We start from the raw sequence: 19334 nt of genomic DNA, 5'->3' as shown, positions 1-19334 counted from the left end.
TGGAGGAATATTTTGTAAAAAGGGAGAGAGAGGGAGATGGATGGGAAAGCAAATGAACATGAGGTCAATGCAGGGAAATGACAAATCAAATAAGAAAAACATTGTTTTGTTTTTGTTTGTTTGTTTTTTAATTATCCTGTTCTACACTTATCTGTACAGGTTGAATCTTATCCTTATCCAGAATTCCAAAATCCAAAATATTCCAAAATCCAAAACTGTTTACATGGATGGCCGAGATAGTGACACCTTTGCTTTCTGATGGTTGAATGTACACAAATAAAATTATTTTTTAAAATTGTGTATAGAACTGCCTCCAGCCTATGTGTATAAGGTATGTATGTAACATAAAGGAAATTCATGTTTCGACTTGGGGCCCATCTCCAAGATATCTCATTATGTATATGTAAATATGCCAAAATGTGAAAAATTCCAAAATCAAAAATACTTGTAGTCCAAAGTATTTGGGATAAAGGAAACTCAACCTGTTTTATTCATTTGTGACATGATGATGTTCCAAAGTCTCTGTTTGTGTGTGGAGGGGGTGATTTGCTTTAAAAGAATAATAATCTGTAAAAGTTCCAACTTGCAAACCTTTCTTTATCTTGTTTCATATTCACTACAGTTGGCAGACAAATTACAATATATATGTATGTCGAGATTTTCACTTGCTTCTGACAGGCAAACAACAACCCTGTGGAATCACTTGGCCTGTATTCATTGTATGGACTAGCCTCCCCACACAGAGGTTTGTGTGCTACATGTTATCTTTTTCATCAACTGCTAGTGGCAGCATGGAAGCTGGAAGCATGAAATGATAGCCAGAACTGAAATAATTTTTTTTACAATACAGAAGAAAAGAACGTGAGATGGAGATGCCATTTACACCAGCAGCTCTACCTTTAAGATAAATTTGAAAAAAAATGTTAACATAATAATTTTGTTCAAATAAATATTACTTACATATTTCAATAGTTAACACAGATAATTCTCTTTGGTAATGTAACAGTCCTGCATTGCAAAAGCTAGCAGGAATCCCTCGTCCTAGGAAGCAGAATCATATCATGCTGTCTTTATACGTAGACTCTCATGCAAACAAATACATTCCACTGGTTTTACATTCATTCCTGTCTGTTGTCTTTCACATCTCTGATCTGCCATTTCCTTGCACCAAACTCATGTTCATTTGCTTTCCCATCCATCTCCCTGTCTCTCCCTTTTTACAAAATATTCCCACATTCAACACCCTGACAAGAAAGATGACATTCAGGATTTGTCATTTTTATAGCATAGCACCATCTGGACCACAAACTGTCTCCCCTCTCTGAATCCCTAAGCAAATGATTTCTTCTTTTGTTTATGTAATCTGGCCTTATGGTGGCTTTCCTTTTTTCTCAGTGACCACATGCTCCCATGAAAAACTCTGAGATAATTTCCGAACAATAGCTAGTTTCAAACTTGAAAGATACATTTAAAAAGTGGTCTGATGTCACACAATCCTGTGTGACGACAAGAGTAGGAATGGATGAATGAACCTGTCTCACATTCTGTAACTTTTACATTTTTCCACAACTTTGTTCCATACCATATGGCTTGTTCCATACCATTTTCCACAAGTTAATTCCACATCAGCTTGATTTTTTTAAGCCTGCACAAAGATACATAGGCCTGTTACAGACAGGCCAAAATAAAGCTGCTTCGAGTCACTTTGGAGGTATGCTATTTCAATGATGCATGCATCCTAAGAGTCCAAAAGCTGCACCAAAGGCACACTCCAGTTCTAAGGACCGGAGTGCAGCTTTTGTGTGGCTTTTGGACTCTTAGGATGCAAGCATCATTGAAATACCATTCCTTCAAAGTGACTCGAAGCAGCTTTATTTTGGCCTGTCTGTAACAGGTCATATACATTTTCATAGACATTTTCATTCATGTGAAAATTTAAGTGCATTGTTGCATATAGTTTTCCGTAAAAATACACATTTCTACAACCACTTTAACGTGATATGTGCTTGTTTCTGTGACAAGATCTTACATAAAGGAGACAGAGAGTTACTCTACATTTACAGAGTTGTGCTGTGTTGTATAACATTGTGCAATAGAATGCTGTTCTGTACATGCATGTGTAATGCTCATCTATACAAGTACTACACAATGCACACCTATATGTGCAATGCATGTGTGTTGCATGTGCAACTCAGACTTTACAGTCTTGAATGAAATACAGATTATCTACATTAGGCAAAAATAAAAAAATAAAAAACCCAATGCCTTCGATAAAGAAACCTACAGATCTGTAAGACACAAACAGGATTCCAGCCTCTGTATATTTCACTGTTTACCAACATAGTATTTGATTTCTTTAGATGTTAGTAGCTTGCAATGTACATTGTATTGTGGTCCCCTTGGTATCTGCTGGTTTGGTTCCAGGACTTTGTTTCCAAAGTCCATGGATATTCAAATCCTATTAAATACAGTGGATAGTAAAGTGGTGTCCCTTATATAAAATGGCAAAATCAAGGTTTGCTTTCTGGAATTTTCTTATTTTTTGAATATTTTCAAGCTGTGGATGCTTGAATCAGTGGATAAAGGATCCATGGATATGGAGGGCCAACAATATATCTAGAACATTTTATGAATTAATTACACACAGATTTTTTTTTTTTTTACAAAATCCACAAATCTCTAATGGTAAATATAAATTGATGGCAAACCTAACAGTAAGAAAGTAATAATGATCTCCAAATACTTCCAGCATAAAACCTACAATTTTGGAAATATCTAGAGGAATGACCACCCCTATTCTGCTCTTCCTCCCTTATATACAAAAGCCCGACCAATTCTGCCTGTTTCAAGGATGAAATGTGCCTGGAAGGGTGGAGTAGCTTGGCACGTCTAACATCTATGACTTTGTCGAGCTATAAAAAGGCCCAAGACACTGTATTGATGTGCAGTATGTGGACTGCAATTCATCCAGTGCATATCTGAACCATTAATTTGCAAACACACCTCAGATAGACATCTTACAATAGAGTATAAGCAATGGTTCTCAAAATGAAGGCAGGCCAGGGCTTTCCTGAAAGCTTCATGGAGAAAGATAGTTCTGTCCATTCACCTATGCATAAATTATTACAGATTATCTGGATATATCATTAAAATACATGAGTCATTAGAAAAGACAATAAAGTTTGGTAATATTGAAGGCAGTAGGAAAAAGAGGATGACTTATTTACATGCAGATAGACTCAATCAAACAAACTTCAGCCCCAAGGTTGAAGACATGAGCAGGATAACTTGGTAACTTGGAGGTTTCTCATTCATAGGGTTGCATAAGTCAAAGTTGACATGATGGCAACTAACAATAACAAACCCTTAGAGAACTGTTCCCCAATAATGTGACCATCTATTTCCTATGGAGGGTTGTTTTTTCTCCTCCATTCTTGAAGAAAGAATTGTGAAAAACTCTTCCTAGTGAGATCCAGAATTCCTTTTCTTTTGGAGTTTTGTCTTTACCCATTTCCCTACTGCTATTTCCTCTCCTAAAGGGGAATCCCTTCCAAATGGCTGATAACTGCAGGTGGAAGCATACAAAGATAAGGCCCTTTTTCAAGCTAATGACTCATTCCTAATGAAACAGAGCAGACAGGAGCACAGAATGACTATCACCTATAGGGAGCCAAATTGACTCTAAGTGGGATGTTTTAAGCTTTGCAGGAGGCATCTAAAACTACTTTAATTTTTTTATCTCTGTTCTGTAGGTATCCCAGGGAGCAGTAGAGAAGCAGCTGAAAACTGTGTGGAAACAACATTTAGATGAGTATTTCTGTAAGAACCCCCCCCCAAAAAACAAAACAAAAAAACAATCAAGCAGGGATAAAACAATGGCTTCCATGGTTATATTATGTTCAGGTTTCTCCACAGCAGCCTAGTGACATACATGTATCTATAAGCCACAAAATGCCTAGGTGATAATTAAGTAAAGGTAATGAGTTGGGTCACATAGCAGTTAAGCTACACAGCTTGATATTTTGGAAATATAGCTTTGATCCTGCCAGCCATGTAGAGCATCTCTAAGAAATGCACAACACTGTTTTAAAGATATTTTCTTTTTCTTCTTAAGCAGTGCATAAATGTCCCCAAATATATGAGGCTTGATTTTAACAATGTGGCAGAAAATGGCTTTCTGTTTAAATGTCTGTTCTGGAAGGTTCTGCTCAGAGCTTGGGGCGGGGGGGGGGGGGGGGGAAGTGGACTACATATCTCAGAATCACCATCAATTTGACCAGTGTATGCATTGACTGGGATTTCTAAGAGCTGAATTCCAAAAAGTAACTTTTTTCCAGTGTTTGATTCAGTCATACTGACTAAGCAAAAGCTATTTTAAAGCTAGCTTTGATCTTTATCATCTGAGGTTTCTAGGAAACACTACATGAAGTGGAGAGAAAATAAATTTGTACCCAGGGTGTAACACAATTAAAGACTTATACACAGAATAAATGTGTGGCTTTGAATAGGTAGTTTGATGGATACAAAATTAGAGGATTTATCCTCTAGTTCATAGAACTGCAGGACAAGATTGGTTAAGATTGGTTAAGGAATTTTTAAAGAACAAATAATGGCAAATAGAGAACTGTGCATGCTGCAGTTAATAATGAAGATCAGGTATGGTACTCATTTTAAAATGATTCAAAATATTTTGAATCTATGCCACCTGTAATCATAGTGTACAAATTATATTGGTAAAATTAAGATACATATTCTCAGAAAGATCTGTACAATCTAAAAAGTTTTAGTGAAGCACAGAATACAAAACTGCTTGCCTCTTACCAGTAGAATCTGTTTGGTGTTACAGTTTCCTGGAGAAGTAGCCATCTTCTTCCAAATTCCACTGAACTGTACAACTAAAAATAATAATCAAGAAAATATATTTTTTAAAATCTTCTTTCAGCAATTCTGTTTGCTTAAATTATAGACACAATTATTCCCCATTTCACTGTTTTCATGATCACATCCACTTGGAAAAAAAATCCAATTAAGAATTAAAAATGCAGAATGACTCTAGTTAATCCAGGTATGTATAGCACATAATTTTTTGTTTGTTTTACTGAAGCCTTTAACCTGGCTTGTTTTGTTGTGACATTACATTGCAACAAAATGTGCCCAGTCTAGAAGATACTTCGAGCATGAGCTGACGGCAGCATAATACACTAGTCTATAGCAGTCCACTATGATTTGCACTGAATTATTCAGAGTTGCTCCACTTGTCCAGCACAGTCAGGGAAGCTGATGGGCAGCAGAGTGGCTGCACAGTAGCAGCACCTGCCCTCCTCCATTATCTAACAGCAAATTCAGAGACTCACCTTGCAGAAGTCTTCTGTGATCCCTTAACATGACATAATTATAGGGCTATGATTCCACCTTGAATCCCATGTCAACAGCCCGTGGAATCCTGGGGTTTTTACTCTGGTGAGGCTGCAGAGCTCTTTGGTTTTGGAATTCTAAATTCCAATCCTTAAAATGCCATGTCCAGGATTCTACAGGATGTTGTCATGGCAGTTAAGGAGGGATGGTGGTGTTATAACTTTGTAGTGTAAAGGGGATTCTGGTGAGGGAGAGTGATGCCTCATAGATGTTGGCAACACCATTCCCCTGTGTTTCCTACTCATGTTGGTGCTGCCAAGTACCTTTTTTTTGTCTCACTCTTCCAAATCTACCTGTAACCAGTTCATGCAGATGCTTTGTTCTTTAAAAAAAAGAGTGTGAGTGAGAAAGAGAGACCATACAGCTGCTGTGTCTGATGGCACTTCCTACTGACTCTTCAGCTACACAAAACTGGCAACTGTAATTGCTGAATACTTCACAACCATAATTGAAAGAAGAAAGAAACAAAGCTGTAGGGGCAAAAGAACCAATAATGGCAATTACTTTCATTGGGTTGTGTCTCACGTGTGGACATTTTTAGACACTGTTCTTATTTATTATTATTATTATTATTCTTTATTTATATAGCGCTGTAGATTTGCACAGCGCTGTACATAAAATAATAAATAAAAAAGAGTAAACCTGCCTATGGCATACAATCTGAGAAATAATAGATTAATACGTATAAAATACATAGCAATACAGGAAATGAGTCAATAAAACAGGCAACAAAAGAACATCAAATAGCAAGTGACAATCATGCAATGCCTGGGAACGCTTCTCTGAACAGGATGGTCTTCAACTCCATTTTGATGCTGGTTAAAGTAGTGATGGCTCTTGCTCATGGGGGAAGAAGGTTCCAGGAGTGAGGGGCAGCGAGTGAAAAGGGGTGAATTCGAGATGGGGCAGAGGAAATCCTGGGCTGGGACAGCCGCCCCTGACTACCAGAACGCAGGGCCCTAGTGGGAAGGTGAGGAGAAAGGTCTGATAAATAAGGAGGGGCCAGCCCATGAAGGGCTTTAAACGTCAACAGCAGGAGCTTATACAGTGGTACCTCGGGATACGAAATACCCAGGTTACGAAATTTTCGGGATACGAAAAAATCCCATTGGAAATCATTGTTCCGGGTTACGAATGTTTTTTCAGGTTACGAAGAAAAATTTTGGTGCTTTTTTCGGCTTTTTCGCACGAAACGCGGCTTTTCCCCATTAGCGCCTATGGCAATTCGGCTTACGAAGGCTTTTCGGGTTACGAAAGCGGCCGCGGAACGAATTACTTTCGTAACCCGAGGCACCACTGTACTGAATACGGAAAGGGAGGGGGAGCCAGGGAAGGGATGCCGACAAAGGAGAGATATGGTCAGAGCGGTGGGCAGATGTGATAATGGACAGAAATTAAAGGACGGAGGTGAGAAAGAGGAAGCCCAGCCAGGAGGATGTTACAATATGTGTGAATGCCCTTATAGTGAAACAGTCTTCTGTTTTTTTAAAGGTGGATTCCAGGCTGTAATGGGAAACAAGTCAGGCAACAATATGTTAACTTGTCACACTTGCTAAGTGGAAAAGATAAAGCAGAAGAAATCTCAAAATCTCTTTAGCTTGAGAAAAGGAATGGAGAAAGAGTGGTGTGTAAAGGTAAGAAAAATATCCTGTTTGCACACTAATTGACAGGGTTGTCACAATGTCAAAATTGCAACATTTTGAGTTTCATCACAGCAAATCCTATAAGCCTAGAGATACTATCTTAGTTTGTGTCAAGAAAAAGTTGCAGAATATATATGCTGGAATGATATATTAAAACTTCTTGATGTCTTTTTCAGTGGACTTGGGGAAAAACCCTACAAAATTGTGTGTGCGTGCATACATGCACGGGTGCATGCACAAACACATACACAATCATAAATCCCCAGAGTGTTTTATCTTTCAGGTTGGATCAAGTTGACAGTGAACTACTGGAATGGTATTACATTTTTTTTCCCTTGAGTTTTCATTTATTGGTTGGGAGACAAGAAGAGTGTCTGCTGCAATTAGGCAGAGAATAGAAGAGTAGAGGGAAGTTATTGATCACTGCTACATCACAAAAAACATACAGTGAATTTAAACTTGTCAGAGTGAAAGCAAAGTCTGGCAACCCACTGGGTTTGAGCATCACCTTGACAAAGTTAAGCACTTTCAAATGTCTTTGAATTCAGCAGAGAGGAGCTAAGATCGATAGAGTGGCATAATACTAAAAACTGGCAACCATGTGCAGCTTGTAGCTCCCATGTCTGAGGGGTGGTGAATCTGTCCAAGTTTTACTCTGAACTATATGGGAGTTATTGGACATGTTTGAACCCTTTGCCTACAATAGTTCAGAACCTTAGACAGTTCTTTTAATGTTTAGTTTACATGGAACCCCCAGAGGCAGGTTGTTGGTTGGCTTTTCTTCCAGGAATCCTCTTTACGCTACCTTATAGAAAGCTGATATTTTATAATTGTCAAAAGTGCCCATAACTGGTACTTTCTTGATGTAAAGGTACAACAAAGATCCCACAGAAATGTTGATTTTATTTATTTGCTATCTCACTTATTAATTTATTATGGATCATTTGAAAATTATATCAAATATCAAATATATTACAGTATTTGCTAAAGGTATATAAAAAAAATCTAATAACACTGCAACATTAATACTAGTATAAAACAGCTGCCCCACCTCCCTTCAACAGATATATATGGGACAAATTGGCAGCACCTTTTTGAACTTACATTGCTCAGAGAGATTAGAAACCAGTAAACATGTTTACAAGAGGCTGCCAATCCTTCTTTGAAGGCTCCTAACTTCAAGCAGTGCTAGAGGAGTATACACACCATGTTTCCTGCTTTGCATGGATGCCTCCAACCTGGTTCTGAGAACAACTAGTATACTGACTGATGTGTACTTGGCCTTCCCATCTCTCTTTAAAATGGTGCTAAGTAGGCACCCAACCACCCATGATGCCATGGGTGAAGACCTTTACATGTGAGAAGACTGTCAGGACAAAATGGTAGTACTGTTTCTTTAGTTTTTACACTGGTTAACTGTGAGAGGTTGTTTGGATTTGCTTGTCATCACCATAAATATTTATTTTAAAGAACTATGGAAACAGCCTGTTGAATTCAAAGTACTTTGAGAATGTTTGTCTGAAAGATAGGTTTTTAAATATTCTCAAAGTACCTTGCAGTCAACAGGTTGTTTCCATACAATGCACACATCTTCTAAAACCTCTCATGCACACCCTGATCTATTCATATTTTTAGATGTAAATTTATAGCTGTACCTATGTTAACTTTTATAAGTGAGTCACAGGGCTGACTGAGGGAAAAGATGGGGCATAAATACAAACAAAAAAGCAAATAATCCAGCCCAGAAGCTCTCGGTCCTCTGGCTCTTGCATGAGGTCTAACTGTGCTTCCCTTCAGCTGAGCATTCCAGGACAACTGGAACTTTGAGCTCAAAGGTCTTTCTTATTTGTTCTTATGGTTTCAGCAGTAGTGGAGAAGAAAAGGTTCTCTGCAGGTGTTCCTTCCATGACATGGAAGGGATGCTAAAAAAAAAAAAAGCCTCAGAGTACACTGGAGTAGCTTTTCTGCTACCAACACTGCACTTGTAAACTCTGCCCAATTAAGTAATTCACCAAATTAAATAATTCACCAAGTCAGCCAAGTGTACCATGTTGGATCCCAATAAATGCTATAACATGAAGTATTAGGGAAGGAAATCCCCTGTCTGACAGTTATGAGATACACCCCCCAAATATTTTCTTGGCCCTGCAATTTTATGTGTAGAGAGTGGAACGGACAAGACTGCTGCTCTAGAGAAATGCTTTGGGCTGGAGAAGGAAATGGGCTATGCCTTATAAGGTTATCTGCAACTTATTCCAATTAGCCTCCTACATTTCTGCACAACACAGGCATAGCTGTGACTTGCCACCAAGAGAAGGAAGCAAATAAGTATGGACAGGAAGAGCCTCAATATGTTAAAATGGTTATATAATGCTTGTGTGGATTAAAAGGGTTTTGGAATCTATCTAAAAGAATGGTAAAAATGAGAGCTGCTCAGACATCTCAGGGGAAGAATTATGTAATTGCTGAACAATCACTTGGGGCCCTTATAATACAGTCATTCCACTTTGACTGCCATGGCAAAATCCTATGAAATCCTATGGATGAAGCACTAGAGCTCTGACTGAGAGTACTGATTATTCATCTCTAAACCACAACTCCCAGGATTCTACATGATGGAGCCATGGCTGCAAATCATAGTGCAATAATTATGTAGGATGCTTTCATTATGTAGGGCTTTGGTGTACCTGCCAACCTAGTGTTTGCTAAAGCAGGCCAGAGAGCCAGCAAATGATCAATGTCAATGAGTGTAAGCAACTAAACATTTTAAAACAAATGTAAACAATTTGAATTGAGCCCCAAAATGTGTAATGTGCACTGACAATCTTGCCCCATCCAGCACTGGTCTTTGAATTGGTATCATTTGTATTTCCAGATACTGGCACCTCCATTTAAACTTCACTGTTGTACTCCAGTCTCAATACAACTGGTCCATGCGTAAGGGAACCCAGATCCAGTTTCTCTAGAGAGAAGTGCAAAGGGAAAATGAATCCAAGTGTGAAAAGACTCTTCTAAGACCCTTCATGTTATGGACTAATAATCATCCCCAAACTCTGTGCTTCATCCTTCAAGGGAATTACAACTCTGTCTGTTGCAGGATAAAGATGAAAATAACAGCAAAAAGGAAAGGAAAGGAAAGGAAAGGAAAGGAAAGGAAAGGAAAGGAAAGGAAGGAAGGAAGGAAGGAAGAAAGAAAGAAAGAAAAGCATCTTTATCTTGTCTTTGTTACATTCCTATTTGTCCTCATATGTGACAAGGATTGTTGACAAAAACAGGCAAAGGTGTGACTCTGTGCTGCTTAGAATTCAAATACTGAATTTAATTTACTTAGGACTAGGTATTTTAGACCCTATTTATATTTTTATAGCAATGGTAGTCATGGGACTAATATTAAGAAGGAAAAACCTCAATTGGAGTGTAAATCTTCCCACTATATTCCTTGTGGGGCCATGGTGGGGAATTACCTATAATGACGATCCATTAACAAAATGTAAACAGTATTCATAGCAATTCTATTATTATTTTAAAAAGAAAAATTCCAAAGCACACATAAATTGTCTATGAAACAGAATGTGGTATGTCAAGTTAAATCTAGAAATAAGTCAAGCATCACAAATACGGCATGAACTAACAGACCAGATAAATGAAATATAATGTTCTCAAACTGGGAGCTTTTCTCAGATGTTCAGTATGTGGGTACTACTATTATGGATTAAGAGAGAACAGGTGGACTGGAAATAAGGGATGGTGATGTTGATCAAGGTTTTGGTTTCCCTGAAAAAGACAGTAGCCATTTTGATTCCCACAGGTTTTTTGTGACTTGAAAGGGAGAAAGTACTGATTTTTGTTAGATTTTCCTTTTCAGCTGATCTGTTCAAGCAAGCTCATTTTCCCCATTTCCTGCAATCTGAAGGGTGATCATTTTATATTAGATCAAAATTCTGAATGCTAAATATGAGGAAAAAATAGATACGTTTTAGTAAGAAATTTTATGTAGAGAGCCAGTTTTTATATCATCATGTTTCTTTTTACTCCAAGTATCAAAAGTAAAATTTACACAGTGCAGAAAAGGAATAAAAACATACGGTTATAGTCTTGCAGGGAATATTTTCCCCTTCTCCTTCCTGTATTATGGGGAGATTTATATTTCAAGCAATTCTTTTGGACCAACATTCATATGGCCTAGATTTTCAGTATTTCTAAACTGTACAGTATTCCACTTGGAATGCAGGAAACACTACTCTCTATGAATCCCACACCACTATTATTTAACATGTCATATGCTATTCATGACCTGCACAGCATGCAGACATTTGGTGCTATCTGCTGTGAAGGCATTCAATCAAAAGGCATATTCACTATAACATTTGTTTCTGTGCCAGCTCTATTGAAATGAATAGGATTTCTGTGAGATGCTGCACAAGTGTTATACAGGAGAATGTGCTGATGGGTGATGGAAGAGGTTGGAGGGGGGAGCAAAGGGGGATCTCAGAAATATCCAAAAGTGGAATGGAAAGATTTTCCTAATTATGGCATTTAGTATTAGAAACTGGATTTCCAAAGGACATTGTGATCCACCTGTAATGTTTCACATTTCAAGGCTTTGGTGCTCATCCCTCAGACCTTCCCCCCTCCCAGTCCACAACCAATTTAAGAAGTAGACCCTGTTTCTATATAGAATAGCATTTTCTTCTTGGGTGCTTTCAACTTGTGTAACGAAGGGAGACCCTCAGGAGAGAGGGCTGAAGGGGCTAATGAGGGTCAGGTGGAGGAGGAGGAGCCAGGACTGGAGTTAAGAGAGGGAGGAGTCAGAATGGGGCAGAGAAGAGGAGGAGAGAGGCGAGCGGGGAGAGGGACACGTGGCGGAAGAGGAGGACGGGGAGTCGCGGTCGTGGAAGGGAGAGAAGAGGTAACTAGAAAGTCTAATAGAGACGGGGGCCCGGCTATATTGCAGGCACGCTCAGGGGTAAGAAGGAGAGGACCTCATGAGGAAGTTTGTTTGAGGGATCCTAGGATAGAAGGTGACTTCCCCTTCTCAGACGCCGAGAGTTGGGACGTGCCCCAAGGAGAATCTCTGGAGGGACAGTGGTGGGACCCCAAGGGAGACTGTTGGCAAACGGACCCGAAGCCACAAGAGAAGGAAAAGGCGGACCGGGAACCGTTAGAAAAACACTCAGGAGGCCGCTCCTCGAGACGCGGTGGGGAGGAAGAGGAGAACCCTTAAAGAAGAGGACTTTGTTTAAGAGAACACCTGAGGCTACTGGTTAGGCGGGCCGAAAAGGACATTGTTGATGTTGAGGGTTTTGTGTTTGTGGTGGAAGCACTGTTATTAAAAGTTTGATTCACTTGCAACGTGACCTGAAGTTTGTTTCGGTTTGACCTGGGAAAAGGGGAGGAGCTCCGGGAAGACGTCAATCATGCAATCAGCTGCCCCAGCCCCGCCCACAACTTGCTTCTGGTCATATGGTGATCCTAAAGTGAACCTATTTCAGAGGTTTCTTGGGTGGAGAGTACGTGCCTCGCCCAAGGTCACCAAGTAGGTTTCCATGGTTTAGTGAGGAATGGTCACCAGACCCATAGTACAACATTCAAACCACTACACCCTGTTAGCATGGAAAAGCACATCCAACATTAGATTTTTGCTGAAAATCATTCCAAATCTCATAGCTGGGAAGCAGGGCAGAAACCGGGATTTTTCACAAACTGGGTGATATTAGGGATAATATGAGACTATAGCAAGTGGAATGTACTATGGTATTCACAGTCCACATTTCCTCCTACTATAGTACTAGGACTGAATCTAGGTTTATTGGTACTTGATCTGTGAGGCCTCATTGGACCATCATTTTCTTATTTAAAATAAATTGCAATACACTGAACATTTTGTCCATCCTGCTCTTGCAGTTCCAAATAAAGGAACAGCTGGCAAATCATATGTCCCTATATGAATCTGCCTGGCCCCTAAAATCCTCAGGAGAGGCCCTTCATTCATTGCCACCTCCTTCACAAGCACAATTTGTGGGGATATGTGATAGAGCCTTTTCAGTGTCTATCTCTAGGCTCTGAAAATACTTTCCTAGGGAACCTACAATGGCCCCCTTCTTGCTGTCCCTCTGATAGCAGGCCAATACCTTTTTTTCCCATAAGATCAATCTTTTGAAAACTTTTTAAAAAGCAAGTATTTTAAGAGTATACTACCTTGTTTTAATTGCAATTAAAAACTGCTTTCTAACATGTTTACTTGTATATTTTAAATTTCAGTTTTAGTATGTTTTTAAAGAAGAAGGCTGGCATGGTGTAGTGGTTTAAGCATTGGAGAATGAAGATTATTACCCCACCAATACCCGCCGGGATAAATGCAGGATGTAACCATAACATACAGATCTCATCAGAGAGTGCTGTGGTCTGGCAGTAGGGAGCCCATATCCAATCTGGGCTTCTCCTGCAGTTTTTCAAGAATGAGATTTTCCTGTTGTTGTAAAGCTGCAGGAGAAGCCCAAATTGGATACAGATTGCCTACTGCCTGGCAGTGGGCTGTCTGATAAGACCTGTCTGTTAGTTACAACCTACATCTGTCCTGGTGGGGAATTGGCAGTGTGATAATCTCCTATGACTCTGGAGAACAGGGTTTGGATCCCTGCTAAGTCATGAAACCCAGAGGAAGAACGTGGACTAGTCACACTCTCTAACTGTCAGATGAAGGCAAAGGCAACTTCCTCTGAACAAATCTTGCCAAGAAAACCTTGTGATAGGTTCACCTTGGAAAATGGCTTGAAGGAACACAACACCTGTTTTAAACATCTTCATTATTAATATTCAATGCTATTTTAATTATGGTTTTTGGTATATTTTAATTTTATTATAATTTGTAAGCCAACGTGAGTCACAGTTTTGAAGGGACAACAGGGTATAAAGAAAATGATAACAATAAAAATGTTTTCAAAAGATATTTTTGAAGAATGGGATTCTGGCTAATTTTGAATTATTCTGTACAGTTGTCTATTAGTAAGGGGGTAAAGAGGATAGGATGGGAAAATTTCCTTATGCAGACCTTATGTTCACTCACCTGAAGGTTCAGAGCTATGTGTCCTAAACTGCCATAACCTTCCACTTTCTTCCAATTCCTCCAAAAGGCTAGTTCTTCAGTGGTTTAAAGATTCATTAATGTAGGAAATACAACAGAAGGCTGGGAAAATCAAAGTTCTTAAAGCATCACCAAGAAATCAGTCAAACTGCACAAAAGCCATCAATACTGACTGACTACCTGGGTACTTGTTTATTCATTCCTGATGTAGACTACTGATAGAGATAAAGCCTTCAGATATCTTTCTACAGGAAGACAGTCATTTAAAATGTACTGAGATTAACAGCCCAGCATTTAGTTTTCCTACAGTGTTCCTTTAGGATTCTTTACAATTATCATTAAACATGTTCAGGCAAAAGTATCTTCAATCAATCCACCTCTCACAAATTCTAAATAATATATGATAGCACTTTAACTTCACCACAGTCTTTGATGCTTGTGTTCAGAACACAAACACTGCTGGATCAGACAATTCTAACATCTTGGCAAGGATGACCTAATGAAGATAGCCTTGTCCGCTTGTTTTCCTTCATTCTCCAGTATTCAGATATTGCTTCTGTACATGGAAACTACATCACACAGTTATTGTCCTCCAGGGTTTTGTATAATTCTTTAGAGATAGATAGATAGATAGATAGATAGATAGATAGATAGATAGATAGACTAAGAAGCCAATTTCTTATCTCTGACATAATGAAGATGCTTTTCAGAACCTGAATGACATGGGGGCATAACATGGTGAAATGAGAAAACAGGGCTACCCCTATGATTAGCAAACGTTGAGGTTTCATGAAAGGACAGCAAACTGCTAGTTATTTAATTTGTTAATAATTTACCCTCAGTACAAAATATGGCTTTTAAAAAGGTAGTATGGAATTTCTCAAAGGAGCTGTCTAGCTATGACTGTTAGGTGTTAAACAGAACAGCTCTGTCAGGAAATTCCATGGACTAAGGCCCTTTACAGCCTGTGGGTGGAATGAGGGCTGAGCAACCTGACGGTGCTGCCTCGGCACCACCTTTGTGCGTGGCCATTCAGATAGTATATGCCATGATGATGCCCCTTTGGTGCAGCGCTGTTTCATCAAGCTGCAGAGCAGTGGCTATGGTGCCCCTTTGAGGGCACAAAAAGGAGCCAGTTTTTCCGGCTCTTTTTTGTGCTGTACAGAGGCTGGATCGGTGCCACGGCTTGTGGTTGCTGCGGCACCAATCTGGGGCAGAAAAGAGTGGCATCTTGCCACCCCTTCCTGCCCATCTGTAAAGCCCCTAAAACTTCTTTTTCAGATTTCTAGTACCATCAAGTTGTTTGCTACTCATTCACTTACTTGGTTTTCCTCCTCAGTTTTTTTTTTTTAAAATTAGGGGCTGTTCTTCTATTCCCAAAAGCTATTTAGTTTATTTCTTTCATTTATTTTAAAATGTGTCCCAAAACATAACGTTTAGAGAGTTGTTATAAGAGACTGACTGATAGATGCTTTCAGAGGGCGTGTTTTATGGACTTGTTTGCACATTAGTTTATGGACAAATTAAAAGAAAAAATGTATTCCAAAGATTGTATTTCTGAACCTGAACCTCAGCGGAAGAATATGAAAAGCAAGCTAGAATAAGAAAAAGTGTACTTTTTAAAAACAGTCACAGGTTTCTGCCACACTGTAGAATTAATGGAGTTTGACATTGCTCTAACTGTCATGGCTCCATCCTGTGGAATACTGGAATGTGTAGTTTCTTGTGGCACCAGAGCACTCTAACAGAGAAGGATAAATATTTCAAAAAACTATAAATCCGAGAAATCCATAGCATTGAGCCACAGCAGTTAGAGTGGTGTCAGAGTGCATTAATTTATTTGTGTAGAATAAAAAAAGCTCACAAAATAATTTGAGTTTGTCCAAGACCAATGATGGGGGAAAACATTCTTAATTAATTAATTAATTAAAATTTCAATTTCCAAATAAATAAGATTAGACTGAAGGTGATCTAGGCTAAGTGGTGTACGGTGATATCTAAACACAAATATCTGTTGTGTCTGGTAATATCTCAAGGTAGATACTGCTATCAACCTTGCAGTTATGCAGTTACAGTACTCTCTTCAGCATAAAAGATATTAAGTGTTCTAGTGTTAATGGAAATGTGGAACTTGACATTGAAAAGGTAATGATGAGGAGCAGTTCTAATGTGAAACACTTACTGGTTACATTAGAGATGCTCAAATTAGCCAATTGTTAACACTTTTTACTGTGCTTGAAGAGTGACCCTTGAATTTTGTTTCCTTGTATATTTCTATGACAAATCCTAGGCAAGCCAGGTGAACAGTTCCACTGTCAATCTTGAAATATAAATGCATCTGTTTTAAATATTTGAGGAAACCCCATGGTAGTGTTGCATTAGGGTTGCCATAAGTCAGAAATGACTTGAAGGCACACAACAACAATTCTTACTGTAATGACTGTTAAATCCACAGCACTTCATATCACCATCACCATCGCCATCATCATCATCAGTTAACCAAGTACATCCTCATCGAATTCCTATATTACATGTCATAAAGTTGAAGTGGAGAATCTCCACCTTGCTCATTTACTCCTGACTACCCATGTAGAAAACTGAGCTGGACTTTGGATGCTTAAATAATGTTTTGAACCCCTCCCCCATGATATTGGCAATGTTTCCTTGGGATAATCTGTAGGCAAATGCATGCTAGTAGCTGTCAGTGAGAAGGTTGGGATCCAAAGGTAGATTAGACCACCTCTTTTCTCTCTTTCTGCACCTCTTTCTCTTTCTACTGTTCTTTCTCCCTCTTCCATCCCATGCAAGGAGCTACTATGGAAGAACTGGATTGATCTTTCAAAGGCCTGAATGGACCACATGTAGAGAGATTTAGATATCCTGGGCCAGAGGAGATCAAACAAAAAGGTGCATATTGCTTAAAGCCACAAGTTGCCAACCCTGATACAATGCATCTTTCACTGAACTGAGTTTTGCATACAGCACCACTGGTGTGTAATGCCACTGCTTTTTACATGTAGAGTTGAGAAAGAAAAGGGAACAGAGTAGGAATATAAGTCTTCAGTAATTTCATTCTTGAAGGGAAAAAAACCCCAAGTAATTTTAGCAATTTTATTTGCACTGGATGCAAGTATTTGAAAACTGCACAGTGTCTAAGACTACACACAGTGCTGGACTTATTCTGTGCAAAATCCCTATGTGGTACTTTGCACAGAAAACAAAAGGTTCCTTCTTTTCTGCAGGAATTAATATATCTGTGCATATTATTTATGTATTTTTACAAAGAAAATGATGTAGTTGGAGATTTAATTCAGTGCAAAATTCACTTGTAAAAATCTATAAATTTTGTGTAGAAGAAAAATGATGTTAATTTTCTGCAGAATAAACTTTAAACTGCAAAAAATCTTTTTCATCCATTATTCTCCTTATCAGATTTTATCAGATGACATCCAGCCAGTTCAGCACCAAACCCAATCTATACCCCCATAATTTATTTAAAAATATTTATCTTATGGCTGTTTATAATGTTTCCCACTGTGATACTTGCTGCCACCACAGCACATCATTCACTCAGTGTGATTGACACTGGCTGCCTCGTTCTGACCTTAGAATGAGAGACTTGCTATGGGGATGATACTATGGGTAGCACAGTGGGCCATATATTTGAACAGCTGCCTGGTATCAAAACAGAGGGCCCCAGGTAATAGTGGGACATTGTGGCAGCTCCAGGACCAGAATACTCTGGGGAGCTCTCAGAGCATTCTGGCCCATGCAAACCTAGCTCTACCTCCACTTTACCTATTCTATGATGGATTTCCCCTACTTAATGGATCACCATCCGGTCCATTTTCCCCAGTTTGAGCACTGTTTTCCTTTTGGGAGAAGACTGGTGCAAATGAGATGTTCTTCCTTTTCTCTGGCACTTTTCAGCATTTCACCATCTTCTCCACACAGAAGCCCCACCACTTTCTTGTTCTTCCTTTTGCTATATACTCAGTGTGTGTGTGTGTGTGTAAAACTTTTCTAGCAGGCCTGAGCTTATTTTGTGCTTCAGCTTATCTCACTTGCTACCTATGTGCTGGCTATTTGTTTGAATTCCTCCATGATGATTTTCCCCTTTTCCCATAGAGTTTGAGGAAATGTCCAGTGTTCCATCTGGCCTTTTTTTCTTGGGATCATTTTTAGTTGTTGAGGCCTAATGATGAGTACAAAATACTGCAGCAGTCTGTCCCCTTACATAAGCCTAACCCTTATCCATCTTGGTTGATAAGATATAGCAGAGAGGCCAGGGAGTGGTAAAATGAGTAAGGGTAAGGTGTTTCTTGCCTTGAAGCCTCCTTCAAGGTGTGTCTTCTCTTAAAGTGACAATAGTATGTCTTCTCTAAAAGAGAACATCTTTAAGGTATCTGTTGAACCACTGCCCCATTACTACTATCACATTTCTGGTTGAGAAGCTTGAGTGTATGATGGTGGGCAGCTTCGGACATTCTTTTAGGAAACATTTTTGGAATTCTTTTCAGTCTGGTTTCAGGCAAGCATGTGATACTAAAATAGATTTAGTTGTCATGAGTAATGATCTTCTCTGAATGAAACATGGGAGAAGTGACATTTTGTTGGTCCTACTGGAGCTTTCAGTACCATTGATCATGGTATCCCAGTGGGAAGGCTCTGTAAGATGGGAGCGAGAGGCAGTGTGTTGCAGTGCTTCCAGAGAGTAGAAGTGGAGGATTCCTGTTCAGTTTTATGGTCTTTAATGTTTGTGAAGTGTCACAGAGTACCATTTTATCCCCATGTTGTTTAATATCTATATGAAGCCATAGCATAAGTTCATTGGAATTCTGAGGTGTGCTGACAATAGTTCTACTTCCTCTTGTTGTCAGAGTCAGCTTAGGCTATGTAGGTGCCTGGATGCTGTATTGGAATGGGGGAGGGATAAGAGAGGATAAGGCATAGGCTCTGTGGACTGGTTGTTCTTGGATCTCAAAAGCAGGTAAACAATATGCCCTGGATAGGGTTGGACTGCTCTTCAGGGAGAAACTTAGCTACAGTAGTCCATGTATTGCTAATATTGATATGAGACTATTGTAATGCATTCTTCAAGGGAATGAAGATTACTCAGAAGCCACAGCTAATGTAAACCACAACAGTGAGATTGCTAGACAGTTATAGACACCACATTAAAAAGTCTTAAA

The 19334-nt window shown here is 39.1% G+C and overlaps 1 protein-coding gene across 5 annotated transcripts in view; it reads right to left on the bottom strand.

The window, feature by feature from the left end:
• SORCS1 (sortilin related VPS10 domain containing receptor 1) overlaps positions 1 to 19334 on the bottom strand; it is a 553983-nt gene that overhangs the window by 181109 nt on the left and 353540 nt on the right. For all 5 annotated transcript variants that reach the window (XM_042460820.1, XM_042460822.1, XM_042460821.1 and 2 more), the window contains exon 5: positions 4822 to 4895. In XM_042460820.1, the coding sequence (XP_042316754.1) occupies positions 4822 to 4895 (74 nt within the window). The remainder of the gene's footprint in view (positions 1 to 4821; positions 4896 to 19334) is intronic.

This window comes from Sceloporus undulatus, chromosome 3 (genome assembly GCF_019175285.1).
Source record: "Sceloporus undulatus isolate JIND9_A2432 ecotype Alabama chromosome 3, SceUnd_v1.1, whole genome shotgun sequence".
Lineage (NCBI taxonomy): Eukaryota > Metazoa > Chordata > Lepidosauria > Squamata > Phrynosomatidae > Sceloporus > Sceloporus undulatus.
The sequence above is the reverse complement of the archived record's forward strand: the minus strand, read 5'-3'. Positions and strand labels throughout refer to the sequence as shown.